Raw genomic sequence first — 18,380 nt, 5'->3', positions numbered from 1 at the left:
AATTGTCTCTTGCTATGTCCTGGTCTTGAACAGGCTGGTTTCTACAGTACTGACCAATAAAATAGAAGATATCAAATCAGCAAGGTCCCCAAGTGGGTGAGAGTGACCATCCAATATCATGAAACCTACAAAGTCAACTCTCATATCCTTGGCTAGCCACAGAGAGCTACATTGGGTGTCTGCTCCTATCGAGAATAGAAACATATTTGTTGTTTCCCTTAGCATACTCTCCATCCATTTCTTGGAGTCAGACATGTGCACACATGACAAACACATCTGCTAATGCTCCATAGAGATAAGCTAGACACTCCATCTCCTGGAGTGATAAATTTAGGAGATACTACCATGAATGTCCTTTTGCAAGGACATATCTTTTAAATGAAAATATATTGTATTCACTTTGTAGTAAGAACAAAAGCAAGAGAAAAAAATGAAACCCATTTAGTGACTCCTTTAACACCCAGATCCCAGTTGCTTTGGAGTTCAACCACAGTGAAGGGTCTTTGCATCATATAACAATCTGTAACTTGGGAATTGGAAATCAACTTGTGAATACATAATTTTTTATTTTTTTGTATCAAGTCTTCAACTTCAATGTTTCCAGGAAACCTTTTAATTTCTGTGGACATTTTATTACCCTCAGTTTATTCTGTCCTATATCTGTGGCTATATGATTTTTGCTTCTGCTTTCGCCAAGTAATGTGATCTTTCTTTAGCATTTGAGACTATCTACAGCATAATCACTGAGATATGGGCCATAGAGACTCAGTGATGATTTGTCTGGAGAAATGCTTCCCATGGATCTTTTCCCATCTTGGGAGTGGCTTAAAACTGTTTTTTTCAAAAGCCATAATAGCTAGATGTGTCATGTACCACACCTCCACATAGTAAGTTTCATTGAAAACCTAATGCAAAGTAGTAGCAGAACACATGAAATACACTAGACTCTCATATAGCTGTAGAGTGTGTATTTATACTGGGAGCAGCTGATGGGACAATGGAAAGTACTAGAGGGGGAGGAGCCTATCCACATAGTAATTTATGAATTCACGGAAAAAATAGGTAATTCCTGGTAAGAGAGAGAGAGAGAGAGAGAGAGAGAGAGAGAGAGAGAGAGAGAGAGAGAGAGAGAGAGAGAGAGAGAGAGACTTGTTGGGAAAGAGGCATGTGGAAGGTTTTCACAGCCCCATATTGTAGGCATTCACAGAAGACCTTGTCTTGACCAAGCTATAAACTGGAGAAGGAGGCCACTGGAGAGGAATCCTCTTCATGATTCCTGTCAAAGGGTAATTTTCCTATTAGAACGGTTTGGGTTATGTAAGGTTAGATAATCTTACATAATCTCCCTATAGTTTAAATTCTATTTTTAATGTTGCCAACAATTTTGAAGCTAGATGCATAGTCAACATTATCCCTGTGTGACTTATTATAAATTGGATTTTCTTAGTGGTCTGCCACCCATATTTTTCCCCATTAATTTTTTCAAGTATTTTAAACTTTGGCTTTTTACAATCTTATAGTAATGTAGAGTATTATACCTTTTGAGCTTCTCTTTAATATGTTATTAAACACATGCCTATAATATGTTATTATGAAGATTTTGACAAATGACAAATTTAAGCTACTAAAAAAACTTGTGGTAGGTCTAGGGAACTATTTCAGTTGGTAAGTTGCCTGTATTGCAAATATGAATACCCAAATTTGGTTCCCAGAATCGTGTATACAGAGGCAGGGAGTGGTGGTATACACTTATAATTTTAGCACTGGAGAGGCAAAATACAATGGTTCCTGGAAATCTCTGACCAGATATCCTAGCCTAATTTTTGAGCTTTTGACCCCCTAAAGACCCTGTTTCAAAGGAGGTAGGCATTTTCGTTCCTGAATTATGATATTCATGGTTGTCCTCTGGCCTCCAAGCACATGGGCACATGTATACATATGTGCCTGTGCATACACATGTTTTACATTTACAGTTTTGAAAATTTCCATACATTTCATTTTCAGATATTAGATTATAATGTATTATATACATTGAAGCTTAGATATTTTTCTTACATATGATTGTATTTCACATCTTGTATCATAATAGGTAGCATCAAGCTCAATCATCTATATTTGCATTGATAATTAAAAGTTATCAATTTTATAATTATAAATTATTATACAATTCTGCCAGAGGACACAGCTGCTTAGAGAGTTTTCTACCTCTCTGTGGGGATTTTGACTGTTCTTACCCCATACTGCCACTGAGGCTGGTGTGGGCTGTAGGGAAGCACTGGGACACCACTCCAGGGATGAGGAAGTGTCTCCAGGTCTGCAACAGGGATGAGGCTGTGGGGTTCTCAGACTCTTGGACATCCAGGCACCACTGGGAGTTGCAGAAGAACTGAGAACAGAGTGGGGACTCAAGGGCTGGGTCTAGGCAGGGCAGGGGGAAAAGAGGAGCTCCAGCTGGTCCCATGATGATTGTTGTCCTTGGTTTGACAGCAGCGGGCTTGTTGGCAGTTGTGGGTGGGAGCACAGAGAAGCCTTCTATAGGAGATTAGACTGCTGCTCTATAGGCAAAGGCCTTCTCCATGGCTCCCCATGAGGGAATCTCAATGAAAAGAGACAGTCCATGGTTCTAAGGCATTTATTGTCATGGTGGAAAATGGATGCATAACACCATACCCCACATCTCAGGGTGGGCCTGAGATTAAATACCTTTTGCAGGGAGGAATGTCTGGGAAGGGAAACTTATTGATATGTTCTCTGGGCCTCTATGCTCCCCATTAGCATGTAGACCTCTGCTTTGAGCCTACATAACCTATGGTCACATCTCTTTTATGTGAGAAGCATGGCATGTGTTCAAAGTCAGAAGTTGGGCAGGGAACTGGCAGTCCCCTAAGCCCCTGGTGTGTGCCCACCAAGTCTCCAGGTCTTGACCTGCTCTACCTTAACAAACTTCCTCACATGGTTTTATGTCCTACATACAATAACACTTGTGAGAATTTTTTTCCCCTAAAGAGGAGAGTTGTGGCTGGAGTGTGTGTTGTAAGTATGGAAATGGAGTTAAGCAAAGTTATCCTAAAAAAGATATTGGGAAAAAGAAAGTAAAACAGTTTTCTCTTTTGTCTAGATGGCTCATGTAGTAAGAACTTTTGTCCACATATATTAAGGTTTTTATTACCATTGCTGGGATACCTTCAAATTGCAGCACAAAACACACTGTCCTTGAGTTTGCCGTCACAGCATTTCCACTGTCATTCTCAAATCAGTCAAATGAAACAAAGACAATATTTACCATCAACTGCAAATCTCTTCTGGGCAGACACTTTAGTGGCCCTTTATATAATATGAACACAATCAGTGTGCACAACTCAGCCCTGAAAGTCTCTTGAGGAGTGAGCATTGTTACTGCACTTCTGATGACCAAGTGACTGGAGCAAGATTATGTAAGTAGTTTACCCAGATTGGACAGCTTAGGGGCAGGGAAGCTGGGTTCCAACCCAGGGAGCTCAGCTCCAGGACTCAACACTGCTCACCACTGGGACTGTTTCTAGAACTGTTGTTATGTGATGTTGCAAATCTCCTTTGTATTTTTAAGGTTTTTCTTTTTATTTTGAGACGGGTTCTCACTATGTAGCTGTGGCTGTCTGCCTATAAAGACCAGGTTGGCCTCAAACTCACAGAGAGTTTGCTTCACAATCATACATCTAGTAACTCAGTGTGAAGATGTTATAATGCCAAGACATGGACAAATAACATGGTTGTCAACCAGAAAGTGATGTGTCCTTAACAGCATTATATAAGCTATAGGAAATGTTCTCCTGGGCTGTATGAACATTGTTACAGCATGTGCCTGAGTTTATACTGCTGCACTGTTTCATTTATCAATATGGTGATATCTAGAAAGAGACTTAACCTGAAGTACATGGTGAATGACCCAAATTGATAAGACATAAACTACACAGAGATGGGGCAAATGCACATCGCTTTCATCATATTTTTATTGTTATTGTCTTTATGAGTCTACACTACTTCCCAAAATCTTTTCACCTCCTCCTTCGTGGATCACCGAAAGGCTTTGAAAACATTCCTGTCTCCACATCTCAGATGTGATGTCAGCTGACATCTACTACTGACTGCATTCATTTAGTAATTTTTTTCTCCCTTGACCTTTCCAGCACACATTCCTTAGTGGTCATTTATGAGTACAGGAGATAAGAAGTGGGCAATGCCAGAGTGTAAGAAAATGCTTATAAATGAGCTTCACACCAGAATGTGTATTTTATACAAGATGATTTCCCTGATTAAATCAAGTGATGCCTCCAAATCAAACCCTTGCATCAAAATTTTTAGGAATATCACATTCTCTTCTTACAGCCGTTTGCAAACATCAATAGTACAAAGGGTGGTCTATACTACAACAGCAAGGGAATTATAAGTAAACATCAGTGTGCACCTGAACCATTCTTATGTTTCAACAACCCGATGACAATAGTTATCCAGTATAAGCCTTTAAAATCACCACTATATGTATTTTATAATTAGTCATTTTAAATACTAGAATAAACTAGTAAGTCATGTTTGAGAGTGAAGTTTTATCCTTGTCAATTTGGAAGAGGAAGCCACTCATTCTCTGTAATAGTAGAGCCTGCTTTATAACTTCACTACAGAAATCTGTCCTTGGAAATTTCTTATCCACTCTACTGAATTATTTTAGAGACTTTGCAACAAGCATTATGTAATTATTTCAACCAAAGTAGTGTCTGATTAAGATAAACCATTAGAACTTGGTTAAGACTGCTTAAAGACAAATGATTAGTGATGTCCCCTAATGAGATGGAAGGTTTTGTTGGGTTTTTAAGAAAATTTAGATACTTATACTATTTACATTATTACCTGATACTGAATACTGGTAGATGCATAAACTGGAAGTATGCAGACAGAAGTGCTCTGTGGCCACCCAGGTTCTGGAAACTCAAGCACCAAATCTCATGCCTTGTGGTGGAAAAGAAAAGCTGATTTCTTGCCTTGAAAGAAAAATCTTACTTCAAAAAACAGCTAAGTCTGGACTTGGAGTTGACTTAGTTAAAAAAAAAATTAATGTTAAAATTTTCTGGGGAAATTTTTATTCCCCTCTGAAATGAAATTGTAATGACATTTTTCAAGTAAATATGACAAACAATATCCTTCAGACTATTCTACATTCAGCTTTGGCTAGCCAAGGCTGCTTGTTCTATGCCCTGTTATCATGAAAAAGTACTGCAATATTTTATTTTATTTTATTTTTTAATACATTTTTATTAGATATTTTCTTCATTTACATTTCAAATGTTATCCCCAAAGTCCCCTATACCCTCCCCCCACCCTGCTCCCCAACGCACCCACTCCCATTTCCTGGCCCTGGCATTCCCCTGTATTAGGGCATATGATGTTCGCAAGACCAAGGGCCTCTCCTCCCATTGATAGGCCATCCTTAGCTACATATGCAACTAGAGACACAGTTCTGTGGGGTACTGGTTAGTTCATATTGTTGATCCTCCTATAGGATTACTGCAATATTTTAAACGCACTTTTGTGTCTTCATTTTAAATCTTTCAGGATGCATTACCATCTTTGACTTGTATGATATAAATTTTGTATCTGAATTACCTTTGATTAGTTGATGCATTATATTTAAAATTGCTTGCCTAATATCTTTGTCAATAATGATTCTTCAGTTACAAGTCCAATGTTCTCCACCTAATCTAACACTAGACATTTTGTAATTCTAAAGACCGAAGAAGAAACAACTTGCTGATATAGATCCTTCAGCTATAGAGGATTTCCCACAAGAGACCTTTAAGTCATTTACAGTAATGCCTTTAATAGAGGAGCACCGAGAATCAATCTCGTCCCAGCCGAATGAAGAAATGGTAAAGGCGTGGTATAGTTTATTGAAAATTGCTTATTTTAGGTTACTAGATTCTTTTCATGCTTTGAATAGTTCCTGACTAAAATCTTATCAATATTTCCTTATTGAGGGAATAACAAATGTGTTTTTAATATAACTGGTTTATATTTACAATGTTGGAAATAATATTTGAGAAGTCTAAAAATTTTAACATGTAAAACATTCTAATTGGTATTGACAGAATGTTGCTTGATTTAATGATGAGTTAAAATGCATAATTCATGAGATGAGGGAAATTTTTAGTTTTTATTCAAAATTCAGCAATTTTTATAGTGTAAAAAGGTTTGACTAAGAAACTATAATCAGTTTGAGTGATTTTATATACACTTAAAACCTGGAAAACAATGAAAACTACTTTACTTAGAAAAGTATTTAGTTAGGACATTTTTAGGGTAAAAAATTCTGGGATAAAGAAAGGCTAAACAGTCCATGTGCATATGACATATTTCCACAATGTGTTTTTATCATGAATGTTACTAAAGTAGGCTTATGGAAAGAATTCTGTAAGCCATTAGGCCTTGTCTAAAGAATTAAGCAGGCTAAAATGTAATTTTAATCAAGAACTGTAATGTTTTGACTGCCTGCCCATTTTAGTATGCTTAGTGTCCTCAGATGTAGCTCAGATCTTCATCACATTGTTCACAACCTTTTATTTAATGAGTTCAGGGAGCAATGAAAATGTAAACATTTTTGTAATGAGACTGCAGATTAGGGTGAAAAGCTTCCTGACAAAAGAATAAATTAAATAGAGCTTTGATGTACATTATTTGTATTTAGTACAATTTTTGTCATTAAGGCTGAAGCATCAGAACAATCAGAAGCAGAAGACATTAAAGGTAAAAAATTTTTTTCTTATATATATATCGAAATATGAAGGTTTGTGTCTCCCTATGAATAAGAACCTTGTTAAATACAAACATCACTTAGTCCCAAGTAAGACATATGCTCACTGGATTTATGTCAGAAGTAAGTTGACATATTCTCATTACCCAGACTCCATTTCAACTAAAACTACACAATGACAGCTTTGCCTGAATGGAGAATAGATTTAGCATCAAGCTCTTAGTGCGTCAGAAATCCACCTGTGTACATCAAAAGAGATAACGATTTCTGGTATTGAATAATTGGTATTCTACTAGGTTCTTTGAGAATTTGTTGATACATAATATGTATAAAACAAGGATAAAGCTATTCTTTATGCATGTCTTTAATATCCCACTTATATTGCATTGTCTGGCCTTAACTTTCCAAATACAGTGAAATTGTTGAGATATAAGGTATGGCAGCATCACTGTTGTGCTTCTTAGTGGAAGTGCCTCTCCATATCCCCTGTGACAGTGGGATACTCAGACACGGTCAGGACTCCCGTGTTGGTTATGATTTTAAACAAGTTGATTTGAACTTACTTAATTCACTTCAATGCCATTAAGTACACTCATAGTATTGTGTGACCATCATGATATTTATCTCCATGGCTTTTCATGGCTACAAAGCAATAGCTCTCATTTCCCTCCCCTTCCCATGTCCGGTAATCTCTGGTCTCCTTTCTGTGCTGTCATTCATATAGTATCTGTCCTTCAACATGTGAAGCTTTCCTTCTTTCCACAAACTTGATGATTATCGTATGATTTCTGGAGTAGTATCTACCAGATCCTTAGTCTTTTATCTAATTGTGTTATTTTTCTTATTTCTTAGCTTAAATGGTTATTTTTATATCATGACTATTAAAACTGTATGACATGATTGATTTGCCTACACTTTCTCCCATTTTGGGTATAGTTCTAGTTTTTGGATAATCTTAAGTTCACGAAAGATTCAGTTTTGTGAAGGTCAGTTTTTATGTATTTTTGTTTCTTACACTTTTGTTGTTCTCGCTGACAATTCTTCACATGTTTTCTTTCTTGAGATTTGATTTTTAGTATTTTTGTGTGTGTTTGTGATGTGTGTGTGTGTGTGTGTGTGTGTGCGCGTGCACACATATACATATATATATATATATATATATATATATATATATATATATATATATATGAGTACCTGTGTGGGTGTTCCTGTGGATTCTGGAAGATGGACTAAACTCCTGGTGTTCAGCATACAAGAAGTTGTTTGCAGCACTTTGTCACTGTTGGGAACCGAGCTCTGCTTCTCTGTAAGAACAGATATGACATGAAGTCCAACCCTTTCTTTTGTATGTGGAAATCAATTAGTCCCAGGACCAATTTTTAAATAAAACATTTTAACTCTGTGGAGAGGAGTAAAGCTCTATAGCAATATACCAAACTAAGGATCTTAGTGATAAGGGACAACTTTTGGGATCATGCATCAGGAGTAGAAGTAACATGTTAACAAGGGGCAGAAAGCAACCAGAATGGTGTACAGCTGCCCTGGTTGACACCAGTTTTCATGTTAGAATATTCTGTTACAAAAGACCACCACCATCCCCTAAAAAGCTGAAGTTGTGTAAGTGTACAAGATAATCATAGATGCATTTTTTGTCTTCCAAAGCCCAGTAAAGGACTGTGTTTTAGAAATCCACCATGGTTTTGAGGTAGAATTAGCCTCACTGAAGCAATGAAGATTAACAAGTTTGCCTAATTTTCTAGAACTAAACCAATTTATGAAGGATGTGTTCTTTCTCCACTGAATTGTATTGGGATTGTGGTTTTTAAAAAAATGAGTCAATCTTCTGTGTGATTGATTCTATTCTGTTGTTGTACAAGTCTGTATTTCTGCCAGAGCCATATTATGTTTAATCATGTTGGTTTTGGGGAAATTTCAAATGGGGATTGCGAATCCTCCAACTTCATCAGTGTATCATTGTTTCCTTTTTGTCTGTTTATGGTCTCTTATAGTCTTAAACAAATCTAAAATTTAAATGTAAAAAATACATTTATTTATTTGTTAATTAGTATAGATTTTGATATTTATTTCAATGAATCTGTAAACCAACATGATAAGTATTAACTTCTGAAAAATTTTATGACTATGACTCTTTGTGACTATGAATCATCTTTTTACTTTGGTATTCTTTGGTTTGTTTTAGCAATATTGAACAGTCTTCAGTATGTTCTTCTAACTCTGCTTACTTTGTAATTACTGTGTGTTTGTTTTGGTTTTCGTATTCTATTTTTACTTATTGTTTGAATATTATAACAGTTCTTCACACACATGTTCTCTGTAACCTCTGTTCTATTTTCTACTTCATGAATTTGGCATGCTTGCCTAATATGATGCCATCCAGTGCTATCTATATTATTATATATGATAGAATTTTTTTTGTCTTTTAAAGGTCTCTTATAAGCCATACAGTTTCTTGAGTTTTTCTTAATTTAGGATGATATTGGCTGTGTGCTTGATATAAAGTGTTGAGATATGTCTCTTATTTCCAAAGTTTTTATCATGAATGAACACTGGGTTTTGCTAAAAGAAAGAAAGAAAGAAAGAAAGAAAGAAAGAAAGAAAGAAAGAAAGAAAGAAAGAAGAAAGAAAGAAAAAGGAAGGAAGGAAGAGAAAGAAACTTTTCTGCATCTAATGACATTTTTTTTCAGTCTGTTCCTCTGGTAGATTATATTTATTGGTTTATATATGCTGAACTATCCCTGCCTCTCAAAGATGAAGCCAAGTTAACTATGGATGCTAATCTTTTTTTTTTTTTTTTGGTGTTTTTAAAATTCAGTTTACAAGTATTTTGTTGAAATTTTTTGTATCCAGTTTTTAAAAAACTTATTCATTTTACATCCCACTCACTGTCCCCTCCCAGTCACACCCTCCCACAATCCTTCACTCCACCCCCTCTCCTCTTGTCATCTGAGCTAGTTGGGGCATCTCCTCACCCTGGCACATTAAGTCTCTGTGAGGCTAGGCACAACCTCTCCCACTGAGGCCAGACAAGGCATCTCACCTTAAAGAACAATTGTTTATTTCATCTTAATTTAACTTTGGTAGACCATATATACCAAAAAATTAATAGGCTTTTTTTAGTTTCCCAATTTGATGGAATACAGATTTTTAAAAGTAGGTCCTTATGATGCTCTGAATTTCTTCAATGTTTGTTGTAATTGTACCGGTCCTTCGGTCTCCGCAGTCTCCAGCCCGTGGCACAGACACCAAGTTGGGTTCACGCAGCAACTTTACTTCGGGCTTTTTCTTTTACAGCTCTCTTCCCCAGCAGCTTCTTCTTAGGGCAAGGGCTAAACTACTCCTATTACAACAGCTTCTCTTACTCTACTTCTACTCATGGCAAGTGCTAAAACTACTCTTATTCTACTTTTGGCTTCTCCTAGGGCAAGGGCTAAAAACCAACTACTCACTACTCCAGCCTACTCACCTCCTTCTAGCTCCACCCCACCTTATCCAATCAGAATCCACACACGCTCCAGGCACGTGGTCAGGTCGTTCACAGATAGGCTGACAGGTCCTGATCACGAGGAACAGTCCAGCCTGGCAGGCATCCCAAGCATGCAGCCTCACTGCATGCTCAGGCAAGGCAGTAAACAAATGGGTTTCACTGGGCCTGCGGCAGCACCTGCTTCCCACAGTAATGACTTCTTTTACATTTATAATGTTATTAATTCAGCTTGTCTCTCTGTCTTTCAATTAATTTGGGTAAAATTGGCCAATTTATTGATTTTTCTCAGATAGCCAGCTCTTTGTTTCATTGACTCTTTGTATTATGAATTTGTTGCTTACTTTTATTTCATTTCAGCCCAGACTTTATTTCTTCCCAGCTAGCCTCCTCCTCCTCTTGCTCCTTCTCCTCTTCCTCCTCCTCCTCTTGCTCCTTCTCCTCTTCCTCCTCTTTTCCTATTTCTTCCTCCTTCTCCTCCTCCTCCTCTTCTTCCATCTTCCAGGTGTGTTTTAAGTTACTAATATAAGACATCTGTTTTTTGTTGGGTTTTCTTTTGTTTTTTGTTTTTTGCTTTTTTTTGTTCTGTCTTGTTTTTTTATGTAGGTGCTTGCTCCTATGAATTTACCTCTTAGAACTGCCTTCACTGTGTCCCATAGATTTGGGTTGTTGTGATTTTGTTTTCATTCTGTTTTATTTTTTCTATTTTCATGTTGATTTCTGTCTTGATCCCATTTTTATTTAGTGGTGAATTCTTCAGTTTGTACACTTTTTGCCATGTCTGTTGTAGTTTATATTTAGTTTTAATCCATGATGTTAAGACAGGATACAGGGTGTTACTTCAATTTTCTAATATCCATTGAGACTTGCTTTGTGTTAGAGTATGTCATAAATTTTGGAGAAAGTTTAATGAACTGCTGAAAAAAGTTATATATTTTTTTGTGTTTGGATAAAATGTTCTGTAGATGTCTGTTCAGTATTTGATTTATGACACTATTTAACTGTAACATTTCTTTGTTTAGTTTTTCCCTGGATAATCTGTCTATTGGTGAGAATGAGAATTGAAGTTGCCTACAAACACTGTGTTAGGCATACTATGTGATTTTAGTTGTAGGGTTTCTGTTATGATATTGTGTCCCCTTGTGTTTGGTGCATAAATGTGTACATTGGAACACCCTTTTGGTGGATTTTTTCCTTTGATGAGTATGTAATGTCCCTCCCTATCTCTTTTTATTAGTTTTATTTTGAAGGTTTTGCCTGATATTAAAATGGTTACAATTGCTTGCTTCTTGGGCCCATCTGTTCAAAATAACCTTCTCAATCCTTTACCCTGAGGTAATTTCTGTACTTAATGATAGGATGTATTTCTTTCTTTTTTTTTTTTTTTTTTTTGGTTTTTTTAATCCCAGCACTCGGGAGGCAGAGGCAGGTGGATTTCTGAGTTCGAGGCCAGCCTGGTCTACAAAGTGAGTTCCAGGATGTATTTCTTAAATGCAGCAGAAAGATGGATCCTGTTTTCTAACTCAGTCTGTTACTCTGTGCCTTTTCATTGGGAAATTGAGACATTACTATTGATAGTTACTATTGAGAAGTATTTATTCATATTACTTTGTTGGAGTGGTGTGGGTCTTTCCTACCTTTTGATTTACTACTTACTATTATTATTCCTTGTTTTTCTCCCCTGGGTATAGTTAACTTTATCTTGACAGTGAAGTTTTCCTTTCTCTGCCATTTGTAGAATTGAATTGGTGAACAGAAATTGTTTAAATTTATTTTTATCATGGAATGTTTTGTGATTGATGTTGCATCTGTGCTTTCTTAGAGCTTATAGAACATCTGTCTAGGTTTTTCTGGCTTTCAGAGTCTCCTTTGAAAACCTAGGTGTTATTCTAAGGTCCCTTCATTTATATGTGACTTGATTGTTTGTTTTTTTCCATTGAAGCTTTTAGTATCATTGCTTTGTTGTGCACATTTAGTATTTTGATTATTATGTGATGTGGGGAGTTTCTTTTCTGCCTATATTTGTCATTCTGTATAATTTCTGCTCCATGATAGGTATGACTTTTGTTAGATTTAAGGCATTTTCTTCTATGATTTTCTTTAAAATATTTTAAATTCTTTTTTCTGTTTCTCTATATTTTTTCTTTATAGTTCCTCTCATCTTTCTTCCTTCTGTACATAGGAGTGTAATTTCCAATATCTAGTTCCTTGTATAAATTTATACTGTTTATTTTATTTTCTTATATTAACAAATAAGTAAAATTTATTTGTCAATATATTACCATGTTTAAAATTTTTATTTTTAAGAATTTTGTAATAAGTACTGAATTTACATAATTTTCACTCCTCCCTCTCTCTTTGGAACTCCTCCTATGTTACCCCCTCCCTCCAAATTTACCAACATTTTCTCTTTAAACAAATATATAAGTACATACCTACATGTATACACACAGACACACAAGCACATACACATACACAACATACAATTCATAAACACACACACAAGCAACACACACAAATAAAGAAACAAACAAAACTGGTTCTTCCTCTCTCAGGAGCCATTAATTGCCTGTAGCTCTTTATCTAGAGTTGAAGCCTTGTGAATTTTCCCTGATCCACATCGGCATATCAACTGTTGTGGCCATTGTGCTACTATTGTTTATGCTGCTGTCTTGTTGAGATTTCATATATGTAACATCCCTGTCATGTCAGTATTTCTTAGTTGGCTACAAATGGTCAAAGTATGGTCATGTCAGACTTAGTATGTGAGTTGTTTACATTTAAAGGTTAGAGAAATTGATGCTGCCATTTTTTTTTTTACACTTGAAATCTAAATACTCATAATAGAATTTTCTGTTTGGTACACTGAATGGTTGTTTTTATGTAGGTCCTTTGGAGATACCAAGTGAAAGTTCAAATGAAGGTAATGATTTGCTGCCAGAAGATGAATCGCCTACAATGGAGCAAATCACAGACATAGGAAGATACAAATGTGAGCATATTCACAGAGAACTTTGACTAGATTATTATGAGCTAAACACAACTCCGAGACACTTTCCCTTGGATAATGATTACTTATATGAGGATGTATTTTATAGCTTTATTCTAATAACTTCTAAATTTCATTCTTCAAAAGTTTCAAATACATGAATAGATAGATAGTATTCTGATTACTATTCTCTCCCTTCTGCTCTATTGTGTTCCTTTCATCCCTAGCATACCCACCCTCATCTCTACCCTCTCCTGTATTCATGACTTAGAACTTTTTCATCTCAATATATATACTTTAAAATACCCAAAGAACTAAAATGCAAGCTCTGGCACCTTTTGGCTATTATTTGAATGGTCAGTGAGCACTCTGCACTTTGCTCTCCACACACACTTCCCACTTCATCTCCACATCTTTTTGTTGCATAGTTTATGAATTTAGCTTTGTACTTCTCTACCTGTTGTGGTGCACAAGTGAGATGGATTTTGCCTATCAGAAGTTTCATCATAATTCTATTTCTCTTTAGCAATTTATATCACTGCAGAACCAATTGATAACATGAGTTTAATTTCAAGAACACAATCTGAAATGGAGACTCTTGAGGCCATCAATTATGATAACGTGCTTAGTAAGTAATTATTAAAATATTATAAAGCTGTTTTTAACTGAATTCAGGATAGTTCTATCCCTCCTTTTATGGTTACATTGATAATTATGTTAGCTTTTTATTTTGTAATGTAATTCATTCTTACTTATTTTTTATTGATGATTTGCCAGTGGTTACTATATTCAGTTTTAATTTTTCTACTAGCCCTGATGTACAGAAACTTACTTTAGTCCTAATAAAAGATACTACCATATCACTTCTGTGGTTATACATTTGTTAGAATTTGCCCCACCATAGGGGAATGCTAGGGCGGTAAGATGGGAGTGGGGGATGGGGAGCTCCCTCATGGAAGGAAGCAGGGGGAGGATGGATGGGATAAGTGGTTTGCAGATGGAAAACCAGGAATGGGGATAACATTTGAAATGTAAATAAATAAAATAACCAATAAAAAAGAAGAAAAAAAGAATTAATTAATTAATTTCTTCTGTTTATGAAGGTCTACATTTTTTTAAGTCTATGTATTTATGGTACCTCACTTTCCTTTTGAGCAATATAATCTTTCTTCACATTTATGTCTTTTCCACATAATTTTTATGATGCATATGATAATAGTATTCTTCAAATACAATTAACTGTATTTTAATTAGTAATTATAACCACATTTAATTTAGCTACTTCTTATTTTGAAGTTTAAGTATAGCATATTCTTTATGTCTTGACTTTTTACCTAGTTTTGTTACTGTCTTTTAATACTATATAGTTTTATAACATCATATATTCTCCCTTAGGGATATAATAACAAATATATTTCTTTTGCAAACAAGTTTATTCACTTTAATATAAAATAGGCTTTCTTGTGTTAGGCAAATTTGCCTAACCCTGGGCTAATGTGTTTAGGACACGCTGAAATTGGCTGGGGCTAATGTCCAACAAGTTAGCTCATCTGGGTACCGTTTTTCCCTTTGGAAGGCATGTCTCCCTAGGTAGCCCAGGGTAGCCAGGCTAGCCTTACAGTCCCAATCCTCCTGCTTCAGCTTCTAAAGTTCTGAGATTTGAGGCCTGTGCCACCAGGCCTGACTTCCAGTGCATTTAATTTTACTTATTATAAGTAAAAATTTTCTTACTTTGAATTTTCTGGTGGCTTTATTTGAATAGTCTTCCAAACTGCTGTTTGGAAGCAGCCTAGAGCTCTGATATCCTGCATCTTTCCTGTTCTCCTGGCTCCCAGCAAGATTATCTATGGTCTTGTCAGCCTGACCAGTTCCTTCCCAAATAGTATTGCATAACCTCAGGAGGTTTAATCGCCTAAGTAGAGGGCCTGGCTGCCGGTCCACTTGTGCTTTACTGAACAACCTTGGGCAGCCTTGCTGTGTGTTTTCTTGGTGATGAACTTGATGCCTAGAACTCCTGGGGCACTGTGCCTGAATGGGAGAAACCATATAGGGGAGTCAAGAAATGGGATGGAGCTCCGGGGTACATCTCCCAAACCCTCCTATTGTCCTATTTTGCCTTTGCTCCAGGTGGTCTCAGAAAGTAGCCTGGGATACACTAAGGAAAAGGTCGCTGGTACCCTTCACAGGGAATAAATCTTGCTCAGTCTTATTCACTTCGTGGTTTTAGTGTATATGCTACTGTGTTAGTGGTGCAGGGGAAATATCCAATGAACGATAAATATTTTAAACTTTTAATTTTTGATAATCTTGTCTTAATAGTCTAAGAAAACCAGAGAATATATTATTGACCTGAGTATTTAAAAGTAACATAATGTTCATCATCCAGGTAGATCATCTTTACTAGCTTATTGTCATAAAGTATGGAATCCCTTATGCCTGAAAAAATGAAACAAAATTGCACTGAATAATTAATATGTTAAGAATTTAGTACTACTATAACAGGATTGGCTTAAATTTTGAGCTTTCTAAGCCTTTTCCCTTGTAGCCCAAGTATGGGGAAGAGTAGATTAAAAACTATTGTGTCACTGGTAATAAGGACACATGCTCCACTATGTTCATAGCAGCCTTATTTATAATAGCTAGAATCTGAAAAGAACCCAGATGCCCCTCAACAGGAATGGATACAGAAAAGGTGGTACATTTACACAATGGAGTACTATTCAGCTATTAAAAACAATGAATTTATGAAATTCTTAGGCAAATGGATGTAACTGGAGATATCACAAAAGAACACACATGATATGCACTCACTGATAAGTGGATATTAGCCCAGAAACTTAGAATACCCAAGATACAATTTGCAAAACACAAGAAAATCAAGAAGAGGGAAGACCAATGTGTCATTCCTCCACAGAATAGGGAACAAAATACCCATGAAAGGAGTTACAGAGACAAAGTTTGGAGCTAAGACGAGAGGATAGACTATCCAGAGACTACCCCACCCGGGGATCCATCTCATGATCAGCCACCAAACCCAGACACTATTGCATATGCTAGCAAGATTTTGCTGAAGGGACCCTGATACAGCTGTCTTGTATGAGGCTATACCAGTGCCTGGCAAATACAGAAGTGGATGCTCACAGTCATCTATACAATGGATCACAATGGGGGATCTAGAGAAAGTACCCAAGGAGTTGAAGGGGTCTGCAACCCTATAGGTGGAACAACAATATGAACTAACCAGTACCCCCAGAGCTCGTGTCTCTAGCTGCATATGTAGCAGAAGATGGCCTAGTTGACCATCATTGTGAAGAGAGACCCCTAGGTCTTGAAAACTTTATATGCCTCAGTACAGGGGAAAGCCAGGGCCAACAAGTGGGAGTGAGTGGGTAGGAGAGCAGGGCGGGGGGGGGTATAGGGGACTTTTGGGATAACTTTTGAAATGTAAATAAAGAAAATATCTAATAAAATAAAATAAAATAAAATAAACTATTGTCAGATGCTAAGAACTTCTAGAAAAAAATATAGAGAATATAATTGTATTATTTGTCTTGAGCAGGTTGCTTCATGAGCATGCATCCCCTTGCTCTTTTAGAAATTCCAATTAAACTGTCCTGATTAATTTACTTTGTCTTCATTGCCTTAGATTTTGTGCTAGTTTTAACATTAACTGTAAGATACATATTCTTGTACTTTTATTTTTTTACACATTTCTTCTTATAGTTCTATTCAGTTTAGAACGCTTCTTATATTGGTATCTACCATAAAAGAATCCCCATATTTCTGGCAAATTCATCCTTTTCTCTTTCTGATATTAATGGAACTATGTCATGTTTATTCTTTTTTGGAACTGTGTTATATTTATCCCTTTTGGAGAAGATTACTGAACCTAAGGTCTCAGATGTGATAGGCAGTCTACTGCTAATCTATTTCCAGCCTGATTCATTCATCAGTACATTCATAATGTGTCATTTTTACATGTTTTCTTTCAATGTAAATAGTTTACATTTAGGTTGTATATAAATACAATGTAACCTCTATTGCTTGGCCCCTCACATGTACATCCAAACACATGCACATGCATAGACACACAATGTTACACAATGTTACCTTTTACAAAAGGTAAACACTCATAGAAATACAAAATTGTCCATGTCTTCATGAAGTAATAGATTATCCCTTCATTCTGTCAGTAAAAGCACTGTTGTAATTTTTATACTTAATGTTATTGTTTGGTTTATTCAAAAGTACATGTACAACATTATAAAAACCCAATTTTAATATAATCAGTATTGGACAGTCAGATATTCTAATATTACCTCTTCACTTTCTCCCATTTTTATTTTTGTTATATGATTATTACATGATAGTTTTATACATCCATTATATATCCATCTACCTTTCTTCTACTCCTGTCCCATAGCTCTGTTTTCTTCCCAACCCATAGAAATCCCTCTTCTACTTTCAAGTCATGTTTTTCTGGGTTTCCACCCAGGAGATAACATGTAGTATTTATAACACATGTGCTTCCTGTGCTTAGCTTATTTACTGGGCATGTTGTCCCCCAGTTGTATATTTTTTTCTGCAAAGGGCCAAATTCCATCTTTATATCTTAATAATTTTTGCTATTGGGTATATACACCATATAGCATTTATCCATCTTTAATGTCAATCAATGATGGCAGTTTCCTATGCTGATTCATTAATGTATCTGTAATAAACATGTACAAATAGGTCTCTGTTTTGTGCACTGATTGTTTCATTTGAGAAGATACTGCGGAGTAAAATAATTGGATTATATGGTTCTACTTACAACTTTCTGAGGGAACTTTATACCATTTCCCACAGTGGGTAGACTAATTTATATCCTCATCAACAGTGTACAAGGGTTCTTTTCTTCAGATCCTCAGCAGTGTCTGTCTTATAATAGCCATCCAGACTTACATCTCATAATGGTTTTGATTTGCATTACCCTGATTATTTTTTTCTTTTTCTTTTTTTTTAATTAGGTATTTTCTTCTTTTACATTTCCAATGCTATCCCAAAAGTCCCCCATACCCTCCCCCCACCACTCCCCTACCCACCCACTCCCACTTCTTGACCCTGGC

The 18,380-nt window shown here is 36.1% G+C and overlaps 1 protein-coding gene across 1 annotated transcript in view; it reads left to right on the top strand.

Annotated features, from left to right (window-relative positions):
- Positions 1-3,417: 3,417 nt before the first annotated feature.
- The window catches only part of LOC110300626, a 174,786-nt gene continuing 159,823 nt past the window's right edge, over positions 3,418-18,380 (top strand). The window contains exons 1-5 of the mRNA XM_029480433.1: positions 3,418-3,434; positions 5,762-5,900; positions 6,735-6,774; positions 13,171-13,275; positions 13,799-13,900. Coding sequence (XP_029336293.1) covers positions 5,844-5,900; positions 6,735-6,774; positions 13,171-13,275; positions 13,799-13,900 — 304 coding nt within the window. The 5' untranslated portion in view covers positions 3,418-3,434; positions 5,762-5,843. The remainder of the gene's footprint in view (positions 3,435-5,761; positions 5,901-6,734; positions 6,775-13,170; positions 13,276-13,798; positions 13,901-18,380) is intronic.

This window comes from Mus caroli, chromosome 8 (genome assembly GCF_900094665.2).
Source record: "Mus caroli chromosome 8, CAROLI_EIJ_v1.1, whole genome shotgun sequence".
In the NCBI taxonomy this organism is placed as follows: Eukaryota; Metazoa; Chordata; class Mammalia; order Rodentia; family Muridae; genus Mus; species Mus caroli.
Note: the sequence above shows the minus strand (reverse complement) of the source record. Positions and strands in the feature narration are given on the sequence as shown.